Source organism: Ischnura elegans, chromosome 5 (genome assembly GCF_921293095.1).
Source record: "Ischnura elegans chromosome 5, ioIscEleg1.1, whole genome shotgun sequence".
NCBI classification, from domain to species: Eukaryota; Metazoa; Arthropoda; class Insecta; order Odonata; family Coenagrionidae; genus Ischnura; species Ischnura elegans.
The window spans coordinates 78,014,364-78,036,851 of record NC_060250.1 but is presented as its reverse complement, the minus strand read 5'-3'; the positions used below and the strand labels follow the sequence as shown (position 1 = coordinate 78,036,851).

Genomic DNA, 22,488 nt, shown 5'->3' with positions numbered 1-22,488 from the left:
TGGGCGAAGTAGTGTCTTTTTCCTTTTGTCTATGCTAGAGATGGTCTTTGATCGATCTTGCTGGGGAATCCTCGACGAATGGTTTTTCAATACCTGGATACTTGAATGGGTCCATTTAGTCACGCTGTTCTCAGTTGTCTCTTTGATTGTGGCGTTATGCGCCGATACGTCGATTACCAGCCTCGGTGGTAGCTGGTTTAAGTCCTCAGATGCCAAACTGATCGCCGCGGTTTCGAGTCCCACGTGGGCATGGGTGTTTTTAGTTGTGTTGTCCAATTATATGAAATTGATCTCAATTTGGGGGACTTGTGATCATTAAAGATATATTTATTATGATCACTCGGTGAGAGCGCATAAAATAAATCGATACGCTGCGTGACTCTCATTTATTTTCCTCCCTTCTGGTCTTTGGTGATTTATGCAAAAACAAGGCAAATGCTATGCAAATGGCATCTGACCTGAGTTTTGCTGGAACGCGTATGGCCGTACCTTGTGTTGTTAAAAATGCGCATGTTACGCATTTGGTATCAACCCTGATTTTTTCAATAAAATCTTGTCATAATATGCGCTAACTATGGCATAGAAATATTCAGTATGATATATTTTGATGATGGCGTAAATACCGATCAACCAAAAAATATATAGTCGGATATATTATACATGGTTCAATTCCAATCACCCTCTACACCGTTGTCTTCGAAAACTTTCACCGAGTGCCTATCATCTACAAAGGGTCAATTGATGCACAATACATCCAGACTTGCGTAATGGTGCAAGTCATTCAACGCTTGAGAGAACGGAGACCTTTCAACACGAAGATTGGAATCCTTTCTCCTTCATTAACTCCTTTTGAGACGCGTTTCCATTTGCAGCCGTCTCCGAGCAATTTCAGCAAAGTAACCGTTTGAAGTGCCAAGACGATGCTTTTGCGCGCACCTCCATGATAATCAGTCGGTTTGCAGACGTGCTCATTTAAGAAAAGAATTTCATTTACATTCATAAACGCCGTTGAACCACCTGGATCCATAATAAATGCAGCGTAAATGTTGGAATGGATGATCAAAAGGTTTGATGATAGTAAATAAAGAGGTGAAATTCGATATGTAACCGGTCACGATTATTTATCGAATAATGAATGACGGTCAATAATTTCATAACTAATAATACCGAGCACATATCTCCATAACATGTTTTCTTTTAGTAGGAAATGTTAGAGTCTTGCGCCTAGCAATAACTTAAATAAAAAAGATAAATCGTCCAATTTGAACATAATGCCTTTGTTAGCGATTCATATGCAGAATGTATAACGTAGTTTAAACACTGAATACGGATATTTCCCTCAAGACATTTCTGTAAATAAAGGCAAATACCTTTTCGAGAAAAATCGTCCAAATTGAACATGATGCCTTTCTCTAGCTAGCAATTCAAATGTAGACTTGAATAAAACGTGCAGAATACATTTTCCGTTGAATTACATCAAAACACATGAGTACTCCAAGTGATGAAAACTGAGTGGACGACCTGGAAGTGTCTTCTTATTTTGGGGCTTTCAACTTTCTTCACGTTGAACAAACCGGATGATTAAATTTCTAATGTTTTAAAACATATTTTATTTATTTCACTCCATTGCTAGGCTTTAAAGTACTTTATATTCTTTACGCATGAGTAGAGGTAATAGTATCTGGATTTTGTTCTGTAAAATAATTTAGTCACACTATTTAAATAACCAATTAACAGAATGCTGACTGATATGTAGTGGTGCCATCTTGTCATTATTCTTATATCAATGAGAATAAAATAAAATGGCAAACTTCCACACAGTTTTATTTACAAAGTACCGACCCGGTTTCTCTTGCTGGACGGCATATATAGAACTTGGAAAGCCAAATTGGTACCTTGATAATGACACTACGTGTCGAAACCGGGTCGGTACTTTGTAAATTAAATTGTGTGGAAGTTTACCATTTTATTTTATTCTCATGGATATAAAACATTTCCACCAGATATCGCCGGACACTGTGAATTATGTTATTAATCTTATAACTTGATTTACGCTTCCATTTTTTCTACTTCCACTTCCATTTTCGATTAATTGAGATACTTTTCAATGGTCATTCCACACTATTAGTACTTTGTATCCTATTCCTATTACTCAATACTTCTACATGTCTTTGTCCGACCATGTCTATTGACCCATTAACATTCACATGGCGTCATTCTCATGTACATCCACCATTGCTTTTATATTTTCTCTGGACGGAAAAATTTTCGAGTCTTACAAATCCATTCCGTTCTGTTATCTTTTCCTTCCTTATGGCCTAACGGTGCAGACTTCCTCGACGGAAAACGCAACTCAGGAAAATTTATGGCAGCGATTGGTCCTCCATTTTTGTATGAAAACTATACGTGACTTGCATTTATAATGCACGAAGGAAATGGAATATACTAGATACCGCCGTGCAAACAACATTGAATAATCTTGAAACACTTGTTTGCATTTCCAATAATGTAGCATTATACACATAAATTAAGTTATACATATTCCACGTTGAAGGACCAATACATGCAAATATTACGAAATAACCTCTTTTTGAGGTTGAAATTATGCTGCAAAAATGAGGGAAAAAGTTAGTTTTTTGTCTGTTTTTCCTCAGTGCCAACGCTAAAATAAGTACGTCACAATGAAGTTATAACGATACAAAGTTACCTTAAAGTCTGAATATCTCAATCCTTGACTATTCACAAATCTAGGATGCTAGCGCGCATATTAGCAACTGTTGGATTTCCAGTATTGTGTGATTTAGACCATGCATATTGAAATTTCTATTTCATCGCTATCATTCTAGATTTTACGCTCGTTCTCATAATCGGTGCCGTCTAAGTTTCTTTTCATTTCGAACGCTCTAATGTTTTTTTCTATCTGAGTAATAAAGGTTTTCTGGACTCACCGCGTATTTTGCTTTAATTTTTAAGTTATCCTGATTGCATTAGCTTCGTAATTCGTTCTGTAAGAAAAACGAAGTTTTCCATGATGTCATAGCAATAGCCTAAGCAAACCTTCGTGTAATTAAGACTACTTGTAAAGGACGTACGGTAGTGTTTTAGGTGTCGTCTAAGAAATTCGTTTCGCTAACCATTTCGCCTGCTCTCTCTAACATCCTCAGATATGCTCACGTTCAATGATTGCGTGAATATGGCATTTTCTTTGGATATTCAGATAAATCCTCCTTCATGGATTTCAGCCCGGCTTTCGCAAATATATCAACCGAAACATAGCTTGCGCTGTTTTTTAACGACGTTTTCCAATCTGGTGAATCGAACAGACATATTGAGGCATCAATTTAAGATTTTAAGAAAGCTTTCGACACGGTACTTCACAACAAAAATTTATGCAAATAACAACCATGAGGGCTAAAAGAAACAGTAATTAACTGGATACGCGACTTTCTGAGTGATCGGAATTAAAATGTAGTTCTTGTCGGAATTAGCTCTGATGTAGTTGAGGCGGCTTGCGAGGCAGGGTGTAGATCTAAATACCAATACATTGTCGTCATGGCCCAGGCAACGAAATGGGGACTCATGATGGCCTACAACGGTGCTTTTTGCCGGTAGTAAGCACCTTCTTGTTTCCTGCAAAGCTATGTTAGTTTGGGTTAATTCAAGTCACAATTGGCAATAAAATGGCTTCGTATTTGTCTAAGTACCTTCTATGACTACAGATCATAAAGTTTGGGCAATTTTCCGGCCTCGGTGGCGACGGTCCTCGCCTGCCAAACAAGAGGTCGCGGTTTCGAGTCCCGCTTGGATATATTTCTCATAGCCAGGGCTATATGGTTGTTCACGCACGATTAATTATTTAATAAGCCCCGATGTAAACGGTCAATATGTGCTGCTGTGGGTGGTAATAAAAAATAAAAGGATTAATAATATGGATCATTTAGACGGAAACTGGCGTCCTATCCCCAGAAATTGAAACCTTGAAAATAGTAACACGAAACTCAAAGATCAGATCAAATTGACCCATCCTATATATTTTTCAGTTCAATGCCATGTAATTATACCCATCGGTATATATTTTTCATTATTATCTTGGTTTTTGAAAGAATAAATAGAACTTCACGGTCATACGTTCCTAAAAGCATGCCTGAAATTTATCTTTTCAATCCCATCGACCTCGGCTTTGCTAGGGTAAATGGAAGTCCTCCCCATTCAAACACATGGCTGTATCTTCTTCCAGCTTTTCCAGTATAAGCGATGTCCTTGCTTTTGCTCACGACCTCATATTCCTCTTTCCTCCCATGGATTTTTCGAATGCTATTTGGGTGTGTGTGAAGTTCCCTTTTATTTTGAAAGGGAAATGGACGAAAGCGTGGAGAGGAATAAGCTTGTTTATCTTTTGGGAGGAGAAAGTGGGAGGTGAAGTTTCCACTGGTGAACTCCGAGCTACGTATTTGAGGGAGGAATGAAAGTGACACCGCCTCCTCAGCGTCTTGAACAAAAATGATGAAAATAGTATCGAGTGCTGTAATTTGATATTTCCCTAGGATAGTAGTAGAAGAACCCTCAAGTATCACGGGCATCTACGAGGATGAATACCAACCCCCTTACCTATTCATATTCATTCGTAGACTGGAGGAAGATTTTGGCTGCCTTTTTCACCAGGTCGTGAAAGGCTGGTAAAGTGTCCAGGCATTACATATTGTGGAGACTAATATTTCCATATGTTTATATTTAAGGGAAGCATTAAAATATAATTTTTCTACATCTACACCCGGCAAGCCGCCTAATCAGCTGTGATTGCACATTAAGTGCGCGAATTCCAAAGAGGAAAAGATATCTTTCTTCACTGAGATTCGAACCCGAATCTCTAGAATCTCATTTGTTTTATCACACGCGTTAAAACACGAAGAAAGAAGGTGCATTGTTAGCTCAATCGGTGGTACACCTGATGGAAATTCGTGAGGTGTGGGTTCGTTACTCGGTGAAGAGAAATGGTCCACCTTGGAGTTTACGAAATCTCTGAGTTTTATTCGTTTTTCGGTGTTATTTCCGTTTCTTCATCTCCTTTTTCCTTATTATCCCTTCTTTTATTTTCTCTTTCCGTCACTTCATCCCTTCTTTCGTATCGTTATCTTTTGCAAACTCCTTCCTCCTCTCGACCTAGAAGCAACTCTATCCTTTGGAGATCTCCCGGGCGCCACCTTCCTCCCCTAATTGCCTCTCCATCTCCGAACGAATAACCTGTCTTCTCGTAACCAGATCACGCGCGCCCCCTGCCTTCTTCACTCTCCAACTCGCCAACGCGGCTTTAAGACTCTAAGCCTCTTCTTTCCAAGGAAGCAGATTTCCTACACCACCCACCCACTCATTTCCTATTGCTCGCGTTATTTTTCCCACCCCATTTCCCCAGTATTTCGTAAATAAGTGCTAAAGCAAGAAATTATATCTTACGCTCTCTGCCAAATTATTTTATAAAGTTATAAGTTTCCATCCTGAATTTTATCGCCATTTATTATTAAATTCCTAAAATGTATTTAATTCAGGATTCATCCAGTGGAAAAAGCGAAAAATGTCGGTCTAAATAGATTTTTAATCAATATGAAAAGATCAACTTTTTAGAAAACGTCGACATTTGAGCCAAAAGATCGATCATTGCCCATACCACCCACTTATTTCATATCGCTCGTAATATTTTTCCTACCCTAATTTCCCATTTCTCCGTAAATACGTGCCGGAGAAAGATATATGAGGGATTGAGAAGCTAAAGGATACAAGTGATTTTTTTCTCAACGGAGATGGGTAAAGTTAATTGTTAGAAGAAATACACAATCATTGGTTGCCAAGGGATACGAGTGAGTCTTTGCTCTGTGCTGACAGCGAGTGGAAAATCAATACACTATATCAAACATCTAATTCATCTCGCTTTTTTTCTAAAAGTAATTTATGCACCTAACTCTGTGTAGAAAAAAAATCACTTGAACCTCATGGCTTCTCACCCACTCATATAAGATATATCTTACATAATCTGCCTACATTTTCTATCGCTTTAAATGTTTCCATTCTGAATTTTCTCGCCATTTATCAATATTCCTTAAATTAATTAAATTCAGGATTCATGCAGGCTTTACTAATGGAAAAACTCGGTCGAAATCATTTTTTCGAAATCGATTTTAAAGCGAAATGAAATGTTCGACTTTTCAACAAAATCGAAATTTGAGCCAAAAGTTCGATTTACCGAAAGACAACGACCATTCTTTAAAAAAAAACGTTTGTACAACAATATATTTAATATTCATTCAAAAAGCACTCAAAACACCCTTTTGAGTAGTAGAAAAGTATCTGCATAGGATACATACGTACTTGAATTATTAGTAGTTAAAGTTTGTAAATACACGAAAATCAAAGTTATGGGATCACCCATTGGAACCGTAAGGATTCTCTAAAATTTAAAATAAAAATTCAGCAGTATGAGGTGCTTTCTTTATCATCAGTCACCCCTTTCCAATATTACCGGCCTCAGAGAAGTCTTTCACATAGGACAGATGACGTCATCTTCGGCCAATAGTGACGCTGCTGGAGTCAAACGAAAAGATCGGGGTCGAAGTTGAAAAGTATTGTTTGAATCGAAAATCGAAGATCATATTCCGATGTAGATAATCTCGGTCTTTCAATATTAAAACTCGATTTTAATCGAGTATGACATATCATTTACTACTAGGCAACACCCTTTAATTTCCCAATTCTCTTGGTTTTAATCCCTTTTTCTTACTTTTTCATAAATGAATATGAGAGTTAGTGAACAGATTTACTCATTCTACCGTCTTTCTACGGATTAATATTCAATCGCTTTCAGTTTCTCCACCATTTATTCATAAATTAACATATAAATAACGTGTTTAACGTCTAAACAACTTAAAATACGCCCTTTTGTCATTTTAATGCATGTGTTCCTACTACGACTTCTTACTACTTCACAAACAAATACTGAAATGAAATACCCGCTATAACAATTTTACTTCCTATCCGTGAAAGTTTCTCTATCTGAATCTTCCAAAATTCTCATAATTTCGAGATGCTTCATGTATTTATTATCTTCAAGTATCTCTTTATTCATATTAATGTGATATTTTTATCCCCATCCATCACTATTTAATGAATAACTTCCAGTATTACTTAACTCCAATGTTTGCTATGCTACATTCATCTACTATAATTTCGTATTTTGAACGATCGAAAATGATTAAGACCATCTATTGAATATACTTTACTATAAAAGGTGGAGCGATACATAGAAGTTTGAGATTACTCATTAATATGGAGAAATTTTGGAACCCAGTCATCAAACTTTATCGGGCAAATACGTTGGCTTGCAGTGTGTGACAAGAGTTGGCAGTAGGAGGACAAATAATGGGTGAATTTTAGACGTTTGTAGGATTAAAAAAATATTATTCTCGAAAAGAAATGTGCCTGTGTTAGTTCATCACTTTGAATACTCTCCTAACTTGCTGTTAGATATCTTAATCGGCTGTCAAACCTATCTTAAATGGATGTAATCGCCTTTATTAATTTTAGAGGGAGAAAAAAAGTTGGTGGATAGTTAAATGACCTATTTTAAGTATTGAAATTAGTTTTTTGTTGTATAGTTTGCAAACAGAAGTCTTTGTTGCTTTTTATTTTCAATAATTAACGGTTTTAAATCAGTGGAGGATTTTAGGGAATTTATAACCAAATTTTCAAATTCTCCTTAATAAGTGGTTTACAGCAATTTATAAAAATGCGGAGGCTTATACAGCCACTCAGTGGAATGCTTTTGACGGTTATGCCTTTACAGAATGGGCTAACGTCGAAAGAGCTCTGAGAAAAGTCATAGAATGAAAATTTTCTTATAATACTCAATTATGATCTCCCAATTAGTTAGCAACTTAAGATGAAAGCATACCACCAGGTTTCTTATATTTTTTTTCCTCAACTCGCGTTTGGAATTCATGGAATGAAAGCCTTTAAGACGGTGCTTTTTGGCTTAGAGATGGAATTTTTCATTTATTTTCCTTATGAACCCTAACAACATCATCAACCGTATCACAGCCGCAAATAATGGATAATTGGAGTCAATACCTTTACAATCCAACTCCTGTGATCCTATTGATGCACCAATTTTCCGTGATAATTTATTAACGGTAGAAGTCATCGGAGTTTTTATCCCGTCTCTCAAATATAACTAATCAAAACTATATGAATTCTGGGCATTCAGTATATTCAGCCTTGTTATTAATATTTCACATTGCATTGCATTCCATAATATCCCAACTTTTCTTGAATGTTCTATTTCGGTAAATATCCTATGCTAAGCATTGTTATATATGTAAGTTAGGATTAACTCTTCTGTCTTGCCTCGAAGAATGGCACGATAGTTGACTGAGGAGGAACCAAGCATTAATTTTATTTCCCGCCATACCCCGCAACCAATGCTTATTGAGTGAAAGCCTTAACTGTAAAGTGCCCTTTTATTCCGGTTAGTTATGCAGGAGTATTATAAGTTTTCCTTAAAGTATCTAGACTCTGAATAGTTGACTCGTTTTATGCAAATGCGTTTCCTGGCATTACATTAATGAAATGGGGCTCCTCATCTCGCCAATGTGGAAAAGTCGTTCAAACTTTCGGAGCAAAGTAAGAATTTGGAGTAAATTCTGGTGTTCATGTGAATATAGTTTCTGGTGACGTACCCCCTTAATAAATTAGATATTAATGGATGAATAAAAATACCTTACGCGCCAATGCAGAACAATTTCCTCCAGATAAAAATGTGGAAATTTTATTCGTAATATTAAAGGTGATTCCTTTGAGCATAAACCGTGACATTTACTTTCCCAATTTTATCTTTAGCTTCCATCAGTTTAACTTTTATTGTTGAGGATAATGCACGCGTTTATCTTGTTCTCTAGAACAAAACATTAGTTCCCAATGATATCCCGCTGAATAGGTGTTGATTACAAAATATTTAATTCTCTGTTGTGTGGTATGACATAACCACAGTTGCCAAGGAAAATAAGTACATAGATGTCATAGCTGCGTAGTCTACTGCCAGTCAAGTCTTTCAAGTGAGAAATGTGATATTGATTTTTGAGCGAAGTGTGATTTTCATTGATATTAATCGAGACGCTCGTCTTTAACCCATTTACGGCCAACGTTGCGAAAACGCAACATTATTGAGAAATGCAAAAAAAATGTTTCAATTGAATTTTATTAATTTAGAATTCGCTTTTTTCGATAAAAATAAGTTTAAACTGATTTATAGTGAGATTATAATGACAATTAATAAGTATTTCGATATTTATAAAAATACTCAATATGTGTCAATTTTCGAGTCTCCTGTTAAGCAAGATAAATAATTTTTCCTAAGAGTAACTATTCCCTTTATTAAGTTTTTTATTCGTCCATGTGGACGTAGAAATTTCAATTAACAGATACTAGAGCTTATATTTCGTCAGAGAGTCAACATTATGCGAAAATCAGATCCGGAAAATAATGTTGCGTTTTCGCAACGTTGGCCGAATCCGATATCTATAGGCAGTTATGCAACCGGCATTACTACATATTTCCGTCTCGTAGGAATATGCCGATTTTACTGTCAGATATAATCCTACGCATTTTTATGCCTCGTATTTGACAGATATCGTTATATTTGATAATTAAAATTCTTAGATATTATATTTCCAATGAGATGCTGCATTATTTTACCTAAATCCAATATAAAATAGAGATGCATTACGGCTTGAAAGAAATGAGTCAAAGTGAATATTTTTACAGAAGATAACGTATTTTCCAGTTTTTAATTGACATTTTTATCACAGCAGATTGAATTACAACAAATAATGACTATTTATGAATTACATGAAAGCATTTCGGGTGCAATGGAACACACAACTTTGTACTTTCAATCCGAATTAGTCCTTCCTTACTTCACGATTCAGCGATATCACCGACTGCCACAAGAGGATATTGGGTGAATGAAGACGATAAGGCGTAGATATGGTTCGGCAATGATTGAACCAAAACATATTTAGATTAATAAAAAATAATCTACACTTATCAGACAATTCCTGTCTGGACAAAAATGACAGATTTGTAAATTATGACCTCAATTTGAGACTTGAAAAATTATTACAATTCGGAATATTTGCGCATAAATTTTGAAATAATGAGCAAATGGTACCTTACTTTGGTCACTACAGTGCATAAATGTTCTTTTAAAACAAGCCTTTTAGATTTTGCTTTTAACTTTGGTGCTTATGTTATTCAGACGGTTTTAGGGTTCAACCAGGCGATAGAAAATTACTTCTATCGAAATTTAGGCTTGGAAGCAAGTGTTATTCTGGAATTTCTCAAGATTATCCCTGATCCCTCGAACCATCGTATGTTTTTCAATAACTTCTTTTCATCTTGAAGACTATTTATTGTTTTGAAAGAAAAAGGATTATTTGTCAATGGAGCCGTCCGTGAAAATACGAGTAAATACGTATAACGGAGGAGTGCCTGATAGAATATAATAAAACCATCGACGTGAAACCGAGAGGAACATGAAAACAAACATTTGATAAAGCCCAAGGTCTTAGTATTGTTCGATGGAATGATAAATAGATTGTCCCTGTAGACAGCAATACAAGTTTTTCGCTTCCATTTGGCACAGGGAAAAGTTTCAGCAGAAAAAAAGAAAATATTATTTCACATAATATTCTATGTTAATAAAAGAAAATACCATTCGTGTTATTGGGGAGTATAGTAAATACATGGGAGGTGTGGACCTACTTGATAATGCAAATGAAAATTACCGCACTAAAATTCAGGGGAAAAACGGTCCTAGCTTATCAACTTACTGGACAGCGTTTGCACTAACGCCAGGAGATTGTACAGGTTATGCAACGGAAGTAAATTTCACTGGTAGACTCCAAATCGTATCTAGCAGGGACGCATCTAAAAAGTGAAATGAATAAGTCAGTAGATGACATACCCCTATACAATTCGCGTCCATAAACATAGAAAAAGTTAGGCCATATAATTCATCGCGGATTCGTGAAGCATGAAGGGACGAATTTGGCCAGAGAGTTAAAAAAAATTCAGTAGTTGCCGAAACAGTGTAAAAGACAAACCATGTTTGAATGTACGAAATTTTATGTTCCATTGCACCAAAAATGCTTGAGTATTTCATAATTAGCCATTAATTTTTGTAATTCAATCTGCAATGATAAAATTAAAGTCAATGAAAAAATGTGAAATACATGCTCTTCTGAGAAAAATTTCGCTTTGACTTATTTCTTTCAAACCGTAAAGCATGTCTATTTTATAGTGGATTTAGGTCAAATAACAGCAACATCTCGTTGGAAACATAATATCTAAGGATTTTATTTATCCGATATGACGATATTTGTCATATACGTGGCATAAAAAGGTATAGGATTATATCCGACAGTAAAAACAGCATATTCCTATGAGGCGGCAATGTATTGTAATGCGGCTTGCATAACTGCATACAGATACCGGATTCGGCCAACGTTGCGAAAACGCAACATTTTTTTTTTACCATAAGCAAATTTTTTTGAAGGCCCATATTTTCAATTTACCTTATTTAGCATGTTATTAGGTCAATTGAAAAGAAAAAATGATATATTTTCAAGTATTTCTTTACTCGGCCGGTAATGGGTTAAATAATTTTTGTCTAATTCTATCCTCATGTCAACTTTCGTATGACGAAAATTGTTTTCGACATAATTGGAAAGCTTGTATCTTAACTAGTCTTGAGCGCGTTTATCTTGTTCTAAGAAAAACAAATATTAGCAGTGTTTTAACTGATTACGAATACTGTGTTTTACCTAAAAACAGCGACCAAACTTCAGAAAAGAGAAAAAAGGTATTGTGTGCATAATTGCTTTAATATTAGGCTGAACAACGTAAAGCTGGGCCTTTGAATGCTGCGGTTTAAACATTCTCCCGTTTCTTTTTCCGACCCGAGTTAACCTTACTTCGCTTGGGACCCACTTTCATCGGCGGTTCTCTGCCCGCAATTAATATTTATTAACCTGAGGGGTTTTCTTCACGTAGTTCTTTATCTTCACCCGAAGAACTTATGGCGAACTTACGGGACGTCCTTTAACTTCTTCGCAGGAGGCAATTGATTTCCAGTGAATGCATTCGTTACACACCCTAATTCACTCTCAGAAAGAGCCTGAGGGGGGAAAATGTAGGAGGGGCAATTTCTTTCCTTTATTTTTGCATTTAGCCTAAGGGCTGACGTAGCGAGTAGTGCGAGGGAAATGAATTTGGGAATAAAATAGGAAGACATAATGAAAGAAAAGAAGTATTGTATCACCCCTTCTTCTTCTCAAAGGGGAGATTTAATGAGGAATTCTCCCCCACTTGCGCGGATAAGAGAAAAGGATGGCCTTCGGACACCTCTCACTAGAGGAACTTTCCGACCCTGGAACATCATTCCTGTTACCCCACCCCTCCTACACCAACCTTTCTTTGACCTCTCCCTATAGCCCCCAGTAAAGCGTTGCCTGGGATAACGACCTTAGCAAAACCCTTTCCTTCAGAGGGTGGATCGTATTTTTTTTCTTCTTAATTTAACTGTCTTTTTTTTTGCATCATCGAGGAGGGGAATTCGTTAATACAGGGATTCCTTGCTTTGAGTAGGTCAGAAGAAGATTCTCAGTCATTCTCCCTTCGTGAAAGTTGGCATCTCCCGATGACTTTCACTTTGAATGTCCTAACGGGCCATAAGGGAATCAAGTCTCACTTGAGGTGAGCTAAATTTAATCTGGGTCCACTGGAATGAATGGGAATAATCTAATATGTTTTAATTATGCATTTATTAAAGCTGGGAGACTAGGGTCTTTGAATGATGGGGAAAATGGAAAATAGCTCAATTAACCCAGTAATATTAATCATAAAATACCGTAAAACAATATTCTCTCCTTTCCGTAATAAATTTATATTTATACTTTTTGCCGCTAAATTTTATCTTAAGTTTTCTTATTTCAAACCCAAAAAAGTGTGGTATTTAGTTAATAATTATTTGCTCTACTATCAGTTCTCTAATGGCCAATTTGTTTCGTCCACTTCTGACAGTGTTCTACTTATCAAAACCGATTGTTATAAAAATGTTCAGTTTGATTTCATATCTTTACTTTTATTTTAATCCATAGATTAATGATAAATTTATGAATTGGATGGATTAGGCAGATACTTTGTGGAGATCCATTATGAGATATGAAGTGAAACACTTTGCACTTTCCACATAAAAAATTTATTAAACTAGAGTCGACATGTTTCGCTGCACTGCAGCATTATCAAGACTGATATCAATCTTGTTCATTGATTGATATCAATCAATCAAACATTATCAAGTCTTGATAATGCTGCAGTGCAGCGAAACATGTTGACTCTAGTATAATAAATTTTTTATGTGGAAAGTGCAAAGTGTTTCACTTCATATCTGATAAATGTATGGCCACTATTGGAGGGCCAAAACCGCCAAAACCAATAATCATCCGTCCGGGTAAGCCTGATGCATAACTTTTTGTATAATATTTCGCCGCTTTTCCGGGCATCCAAATACGCAATTAAAAGTTTCAAATACAAAATTGGTCGTGAAAAAAACAATTTGTTTAGCAAAAATCAAGGAAAGAAGCCTTTGAAATGACTCGTCGAAATGTAAAACTCCAAACATCCTAATTCGGATCACTTTCTTTACCTCTCCTAAAATTTTAACCTGTCATCCTTAATAACTTTTTATCTTGTATTATATTTCACTAACATTCAATATTTTAAATGCATATTTTTCCATTTTGAATGTAATTTTTTCTATTGTAAATGCACTCCTTCATTCATTTACACAACGCCATAAACACAAACATGCAAATAAATTGATAGGGTAAGAAAGAAAGGGATATGAATGCATAACGGATAAAGGAAGAGGACAACAGTGCTGTTTTAGGTGAAAAAAGACAGAAATACAGGGTAAAAAAGTGGTCTGACTGGGACTCAAACCCAGAACCTTCCGGTTGATGGCCTGGTGATCTACTACATATTTCTATTTTAAGTGATTATTTATCTTTATTTATTTATGAAAATACGTTAACGGTGGGATTAGAAGGAAGAGGGGACCTTTAAGCCTCAACTTCGTCCGAATAAAGGCATCTATCTAATTAACTGCTCATCATGATAACCGATCGAAATTATTCCGTTCATTGTCAAACACATCCCCGACGGGTAAATTTCTCCAATTAACCTAGCTATATTGTATATTAGAGGCGTACTCACGTTGATGTTCCTGCCGGGCTCGTCCTCGACGAATTGCCGTGCGATGTCCTTGCACGCGTGCCTTGCCCCCGGCGGAACTTTGCCGTCGTCCTCCCAGTATCTGCTCGCCGAGTGGGCGTAGAGCGCGGCTGGCGTGCCGTGCGTCACGCGGGTTGTCGTCACCACGCCCGTTGACTTGCCTGGGAAACACACGAGTAGGAGCGATCATTAAAAGCATTCAAATTCGTAACAATCTGACCTTTTTCATTCGTTCACTAGAATTTTAACGTACAAAAGAGCAGGATTCGCAAACATTCATCAACATCTGCATCGACATACTACCCCGCAAGCTGCCTAAAAAGGCGTGAGGAAGGGGGTGTTAGGACAGCAGCATGTAAAGCAACTACTCAAGCAAAATTACGTATGGAAAAATATCTCCCTCAATATATTGCTTCCGTCGGACCTCGAATTATAGTTGACTATGTATAAATATTCATTAAGAGCTGGCGTAATGATATTTCGCCATTGCATACTTTCAACCATCTATCAATGTCGACTATTCATTATATATCTAAGGAATACCATTTATGCTTCAGTGGGATCAAAAACTAATGAAACTTTGTTTGAAATGTTGATGAAAAGGTCATTTTAAGATCAACGTATTATTTTTCCTTAAGTTGAATTAATAAGACGTATGAAATTGTTGGACCTGAAAGTTGTCTCGGAATAAGAGCCAAGCAAAGCCTGAGACAAACCTTAGAAGCTGAGAATTATTTAAGTACGTGGCCATCAATGAATTATTTAGGTTTCGCCGTGAAGGTGCAATTTAAAAAATTGTATTTATATCATTTTGTAGTTTTTACGTGAAAAATGCTCCTTACCATAAGGTATCCTTCTATGCTGATTATCAAAATTCATTATGCATGAATGAATTCCTTCAGCTACAGGACATCGTTCCCCGTCAATAGTTCTTTCTTATGCGGTATATAGGAAACTCGTTTATGACTGCAGCTATTGGCTGGAAATTTTCGAAAAATGAAATTGAATTTCGAACTTGAAATTCGAGGTCATGTGTTGTACATTCTTGTCAATATTAACTTGATTCTCAAATTTGAGACTTAAATCCAAGCATTTTTATCATATTTTAAACTTTATGCGCGGAAAAGAAGTTCACCAGTCAAATGTAAGCAGCATAAAAATTTCAAGGTGATCTACGCTATCAAATGCAAAATAAGACAATTCAGTAGAAATGATCTGCCAATTTTACACCTTTACCAGCATTTTGAGAAGTCTGTGTTGCTATTTCCTTTCGAAAAATTAACTTAGACTTTCCTAACTCTTCTGCACGCAGAATGGTTAGATGCTTTTTTTGATTTTCTTATCGATTTTTTCCCGAAAAATGATGGAATTCAATAAATATTAGACTGCAATCAAATCAAACTGCCAACGCACTATATTGTTCATTTTTTCAGGATATATACTGGTCCCTTCCCGCCACGCCCCTATTGGGGTGTTCTTGTGGTTTTGTATGTGGATACATTAAATATTATTCGACTTTTATGCGCATACTTCAAGATGATATAGCATCTTGAAATATGCGCACCTTCAAAAGGCCAAATTTTCAAAAGTAATGCAACAAGTTGCAAAGTTTCCATTAAAAGAATGGCAGCAAATGATCAACAAATGTTTATTCTTGTTAAAAGAGCGTCAAGGAGCTTATGTACTAATGCTGTAACTAAATTTCTCAGTTTTGAACGCAGTTTTGTGAGATTCATTCGATCGAATCGTGATGCAGTTATGACTGTTGATGTAACTTAAATACGTAATTTCCTTTGCCGGATGAACCTGAGAGCTTCTCAATTTTTCATGATTTTCCAGCGGAGGAAGTTCTTGGCCAATTTAATTCTTCCGACCCCTACTAGCTCAATTTCCGTCTTAGTTTATTTCGTCAAAACATTCATAGTTTCCTGTTTTCTCAAACGCGAAATTTCCATTTCATAACTCTTAAGGATAAGAAACGGCGAAATTAATGACATAAGGGATTCTGAGGCCTTTATGGAGTTGGTTCTTGATCATTCTGACCATTTTCTTTTTTTTGGGGAGCCCTTGTTTTTCATGAATGAATGGTTCACGGTGATCTGATTGATAGCAATTTAGGAAGGACCTTTACCTAGAACCTTTACCTTCTCAAGAGTGGCATGAATATTTTACTTTTATTACAGGCACTGTGCAATCATTAAATATGTAATAGAAATTTTTTGTTGGTAAATCTCTTAATATAGCATTATTATTCTCTAGTGATTTTTTTTCTACAGCATTCATGGAGGAGCAACAACACAGCAGCAATTTGTGGCCGATTCCTTCAGTTTCCTCGGCAATTAACTGTATAGTGCATTGTTGTTGCATGCTTTCTTTCTAATGTCCCTCAAAAAAGTGAAGTAAAAAGCCCATGTGGAATTCAAATCGTCACCAGCAGTCCTCTCCCTTAGAACTCTCTTGCTGCCAATGTCAAAAGGTGTTCATTTAATTGCTGCCAATGATTAACCTTATGTCATTCAAAATTATAATAATTTTTTGATAAAGGCCCAAATGAAATCGCTAATAATCCATAAATTAAAATTAATTGAATTATTTGCACCATATGGTATACATGTGGATATGCTAAATCGATAGAAACCAATAGCACTCTAAACCGGCGTCTATACAAGTTTTAAGTATAGATACTTCTTCCCTGAGTTTCTACTGTTAATTCTTTGAAACTGACTGGAATTACTTTGAAAAAAATATATTGACAGGTCTGATTGACATATCAGATTAACTGCGTAGATTCATTTACATTTTCTAAGTCCTCATCTCTCCTGACTTACAGGATGAGTCTAACAGGATTTTAATTACCCTATTCTACCAGTATTTGAACAAAGAGCCGGAGTCGTAATCAAAGACAAGACATCGGTAGCAAAATGATACTTGGAAAAATCAATTTTTAGGGAAGCTGCGTTTTTCAACAGATTAAAGAGCTTAATAATTGTTATTCTTGTCCAACTGTTTAATATCGATTATAACCCGATGCATGAAATTCTCTGGCGGACTCACCTTCGTGCTGGGCCCAGTCAATAAGGGAGGGCACTCGGGAAGTGAAGCTGGAGAAGCAGTTGTCGAAGCGACCCCTGGAGTCGAGGCCAACAGTCTCGAAGTTCGCCTTGACGCCGCAGAGCAGGGCCGTCGCACACGCCGAGGACTCTCCTATCTGGGCGTCGTTGTTGTACGTCTGTAATTAGGAGGGAAAATATTGAATGGATTGAAACATTCCATGCTGTCTTGTTGTTTTTCTTGCTCAATCGAGCCTCATACGCCATTCTACAATCATAATATAACTAATGATTTCAGTCTTAACTGTGTATAACCTTTCCATTATGGAAAATGAAAAAAAAATCAACTTGGTTAGGTTCAGTAATAAATCTGAAAAAGCACGACCTGGGTTTCATAACATAGTTACCTGACGATGTTACTATGTTATGAAATCTGGGTCATGCTCTTTCAAATATGTAAGTGAACCTAACATAATTAATTTTTTCATTTTCAATATTCTGTTATTAACATGCGCTCAATTTTTATATATTTTAATTTATTATTTATTTAACATGTATATAATGTATATAATCAATAACATTCTAAAAATTTTCCAGGATACTGAAATCCGAAACCGGGATCTTGCGATGGCTTGAGTTTTGGCCAACCATCCTTTGGGCTCGAATTCGAATGCTGGAAGTGATTGAGATTTTTCTGGAATCACCCGATCCCTGGTGAGGGCATTTAAAGTACAGCACTCAGTTGTATGGGACGTAAATCTGTAATCTCTTAGGCACTTCTCATCAAGAGCGGGCTAATCCGACGCTGGGTTTCTCCCCTCCCCTCCTTACCTAACCTACCCTATGCCGCAAGTGGACTAAGCTGTCGGGCGCCGATAACAAACACTCTACTACCTATGATTTAATGCTTTCCCAGCGAATAATGTGGGTAAAATTTTCTCGGGATTCCTACCGGGTTAATGTTTAGACGGTACTTGAAGCGTTGGCCGATATAAAAACATTAACCCGGAGGGAATCCCGAGAAAAGTTTACCTTGTAAGTAAAAGTAACACTCTACTATCTACTACTTTCAAGTCTGTGGATCAATTGGTGTGTGTGTTTTTTCTAATAATAACTAATATGATGCATTAGACCTGCTGTCTTTCCCGCTTTTTATAATTGAGTAGTTTGGAAGCCAAGGGATACAAGTGATTTATTTTTTCTAAGTACTGTTATAGGTACAGAAATTAGCTATGGAAAACAAGCGAGATGGATTAGATACTTTTATGGTGCATCTGATTTTCCACTCGATGTCAGCACAGAACTGAGACTCACTCGTATCCCTAGACAACCAATATTTGTGTATTTCTCCCAACAATTAACTTTACCTATCTCTGTTGAGAAAAAAATCACTTGTACCCCTTGGATTCTCATGCCCTCAATTCTGAGACAATCACGTGAGGAAACATGCGTGGCTACCTTTCCCTCCCTATTTTACTCGAGGAAATACCTGATTTTAAGACGATTTTTTGTATCCTTAGATAACCCTTGGCGCGTCTGGAGAATAGGAAGAAATGTAAAAAATAATTTGAGCAAGAGATAATCGGTTTCATTTGATCTCTTTTCCGTCAACACTCTTTACAGTCTAGTCCATTATCGCTTACCACCTTTATTTATCGCGAATGAAAACGAACAAAAATCTTCCAACATATCATTTTTCTTCCTGCGATGAAATCGTATACATTTTTTATGTTTTGTTTGATACTCCTCCAATCTCTGTTCTCGCACCTTTTCGCTTTCCAAAACCTTCACGTCCCTTCAATGACTTATTCTATATTTTGTCATCTCCACTTCAACCGAGGGAAGAGAAAAGTAGGTTTTGAAAATAAGAAGGGGCTGCAGGGAGGGAAGGTGAACAGTTTCTCTCGTCAGAGTTGGAGACGTGAAATTCCAACGTGAATACATTATTCGTTCCGATAAAAATTCGATTAGGTTTGGGGCGCAAGAAAGAAAAAAGTTCCTAAGGGAAAGGGAGGTTCAAGGAGCAACACGAGAGAGAGAGGGTTAGATTGGGGAAGCAAGGGGAAAAATAACGAAATAAAATCCCCGAAATCTTTTCCCTTCCCGACCTCGTAGTCTCGCCATGCCCTTCCGTTCCCATCAATTCTTTTGTTCCTCGCTTCATATATATTTTATCCCCAATTTTTCTCCCAGTCTTGCTGCCAACCCCTTCGCCTTCTTTCATCCCCAGTATACCTCTACACTCGTTCTCAAGCCTCTCGTCAATCCTTCAAAATCTACCCTCTATCCCTTTGCACAAAATTCCCTGGATGCGCTACGTTTTTATCTCTATGGAGACTCAAGAACTTCAGAAAATAAACCTCTATTTCTTGATTTAATTTATCCAGATGGCGTTCCTTCTATTTGATAGAAAGTTTCCGTCGTGGCTTTGTAAATCTAAACAAATAAGAACTGGTCATTTTATAGTTTTGACAATCCATATTTAACATCAGCTACCTACTTCTATACCTAAACCCGGATGTTTTTGTTTTAATTACAGGAATCCTTAGAGCTTAAAGTGATTCAGTATATGCACTGATATGTCATTTTTTTCTTATAGCAAAGCGGTAGTGTGACGTATCTGTTGAAACTTTTTTATTGCATTGAAGGCCCAGGATTAGTATCTAGCAGTAGTTTTCTGTTTAGTTTGATATCTATTTATCTTAATTCATTGTGTAGGAGTTTTTTTATATTGTATATGTGATTTATCCCAGCGTATTTCACATAATATAAATAATCCGCATATGGTAAGTGTTATAAAATCCCCCTTGTAGGATTCAAATCGTTGATTTTACGTTGAAAGCGTGAATGAGGTTGAGTTCTTATGTTTTTACGAGATGAAATTTCCTGCCAGGAAAAGTGAACATACCTATCCACTTTAGCATTTGGGTAGTGAAACCTTTAAGGGCCTGATAAATCGATACCAACTCCATCTTATTTCTATACCTAGGATATTCCACGACGCGAAATTTCACCGTGAGATTTCGGCAGTAGTAGCAAGATATGAGCGGTATACTTAAAGGCGGATTTATCCACCAGATAGCTTTCACCGAGTGTCACAGACACGTTAGGAATATCAAATTCCCCAGAGAGAAGAAGTTATTTTTTTCAGTGACAAAAATGGCTTGCGCTACATCACCTTTCCTTCTCATGCACTGTTTTTGACTAGCGAAACGAAAATTCATAAAATATTTTTATGGAGTCATTCGATTGAATGAGACGTGTTGAGCTCACTCCTTAGCTCTTTCTTGCATTCGTTTTCTTATACCCGCTATACTACGCCGAAGTTATTGCTCAAAGTGTCAGTTCTCATTTTTTTATTAGCGTGCTATGATTGTGCAGCACAGGGAAAATGAATTGCTCGTTTTTTTCCAGTCTCACAAGTACGCATATTTCTTATGTACCATTGGAATAAGTAATGAGCGTATTGATCTTGGTTACGCTTCCTTAGCGCCCAGGCATATACAATATCGCACCAGTTTAATCTGTATTTATTAAGTAAAATTATAACTTTGCCTATTTTTCCGCCTGATTTTACCTAGTTTTTGAAATATAAAAATCAATTCCTTGATATTTAAGTATTAGTTCTCGCATGTTGTATAAAAGTGTTTAAGATCTGTTTAAGGCGTGGTAGTGCCGTTTAAAACTCTAGAAGTTTTAGTTTGCTGAAAAATTTGATTTTTCAAACAGCCTTTTCTGACATTATTACTTAACTAGTAGGTAGCGCTTTAATATGTGAAAATTTTGTTTTAGTAGTTATTATCTAAAATAGAGAATAGCTTTCAAATTAAGGTTTTTTATATGAACCTTATCTTTTGAAAGTTATGAAGCTTAATATTTTGTGTGTCGTGCGGCACCGAAATGAGCTTCCACTTCTAAGTTTATGCGGACAGCTAGCTTTGCAGCATAAATGAGTGGAATTTGGCAGCTTTCGTTTTCCGCTTTTTTGTAGTAATGCATTTTTAACGAACAAGGAACTGAGTGTCTATTCGATATAATATTTGTTTACCTCTAAAACCTGTAAATAACTCACTCCATAAAACCATGGATTCAAAGATTATTTTGAAGATGCTAGTCCAAAAAAATCATAGTTTCCCTACTGCTTTACATATAACATAAAATTCATTTGATTCATATCACCACATATATAAATATTTTGATCTATTCATCTTGACTTCATTCCTCTTTAGCAAATTCTTCCTCGTACCTACCTCTTTCGCCCCATACTCCTAACTACCCATACTTCAAGGAGTTCGTTCTAGCAGAATATTCATCGATCGTAATTTTCTCTCAAGCGAAATGGGGAGGCCGGAGTTTTGCCGTAGGCCGACCTCCAAAAGTACCCTTGGGGGACACTCGAAGATGAGAAAAATGATGGAGTGTGTCCACTTGGAAGGTGTTAAAACTGTAGAAAGCGGACCTCGGTAGGAGAGACCTTGAGCAGATACTAAATAAGCTAAGGAAATATCTTCAACGCCATCAAGTATCTCTTTAGAAACTTTGGACATGATTATAAATGCCCCGCTGTTTATCAGCTCACGGCGGTGAGCATGTGTTGTGTTGCCTATTAAAAATAGCAAATACATTGAATCATAGGCCCTGTGATTATGAAGTCAATTGCAACACTAAGATCGCGTGATATATTAAATGATATCTTTACTTCACAGGCTTCGCAAATTTATCACGAATTGAGGCTATTTCTAAATAAATTTGCAAGGCTGAGTTCGTCGAATATACTTCTATTTTCCTAATAAATTCATATCTTGTTAATATATTCGACTTCATCAACGCGCACTCGTAGTAGGTAATCTAATTGATGTAAGTATAAAAGGCTTGGCAAGTAAAAGGTATTCTGTCCGTCTGAAATTGTTTTTAGGCCAAAGTTTAAGATTTTTTCGCACAAGTGGCATATAAAAATGTTCATCTTTCCCCGCCGTCTTATCGTTTGCATTACCATCTCTGCTTCGACCAGGAAGAAAGCAAAATCGTTGCCAGGCAAAAAATATTTATCCCAGCATCGCAACTTTTTTATGAGGAGTTACCTGTGGACCACTAGCGTCAA

The 22,488-nt window shown here is 36.5% G+C and overlaps 1 protein-coding gene across 1 annotated transcript in view; it reads right to left on the bottom strand.

Moving 5' to 3' along the window:
* Positions 1–22,488, bottom strand: part of LOC124159096 (alkaline phosphatase, tissue-nonspecific isozyme-like) — a 245,307-nt gene that overhangs the window by 30,632 nt on the left and 192,187 nt on the right. The window contains exons 4-5 of the mRNA XM_046534639.1: positions 17,392–17,566; positions 14,320–14,498 (exon numbers count right to left, since the gene is read on the bottom strand). Coding sequence (XP_046390595.1) covers positions 14,320–14,498; positions 17,392–17,566 — 354 coding nt within the window. The remainder of the gene's footprint in view (positions 1–14,319; positions 14,499–17,391; positions 17,567–22,488) is intronic.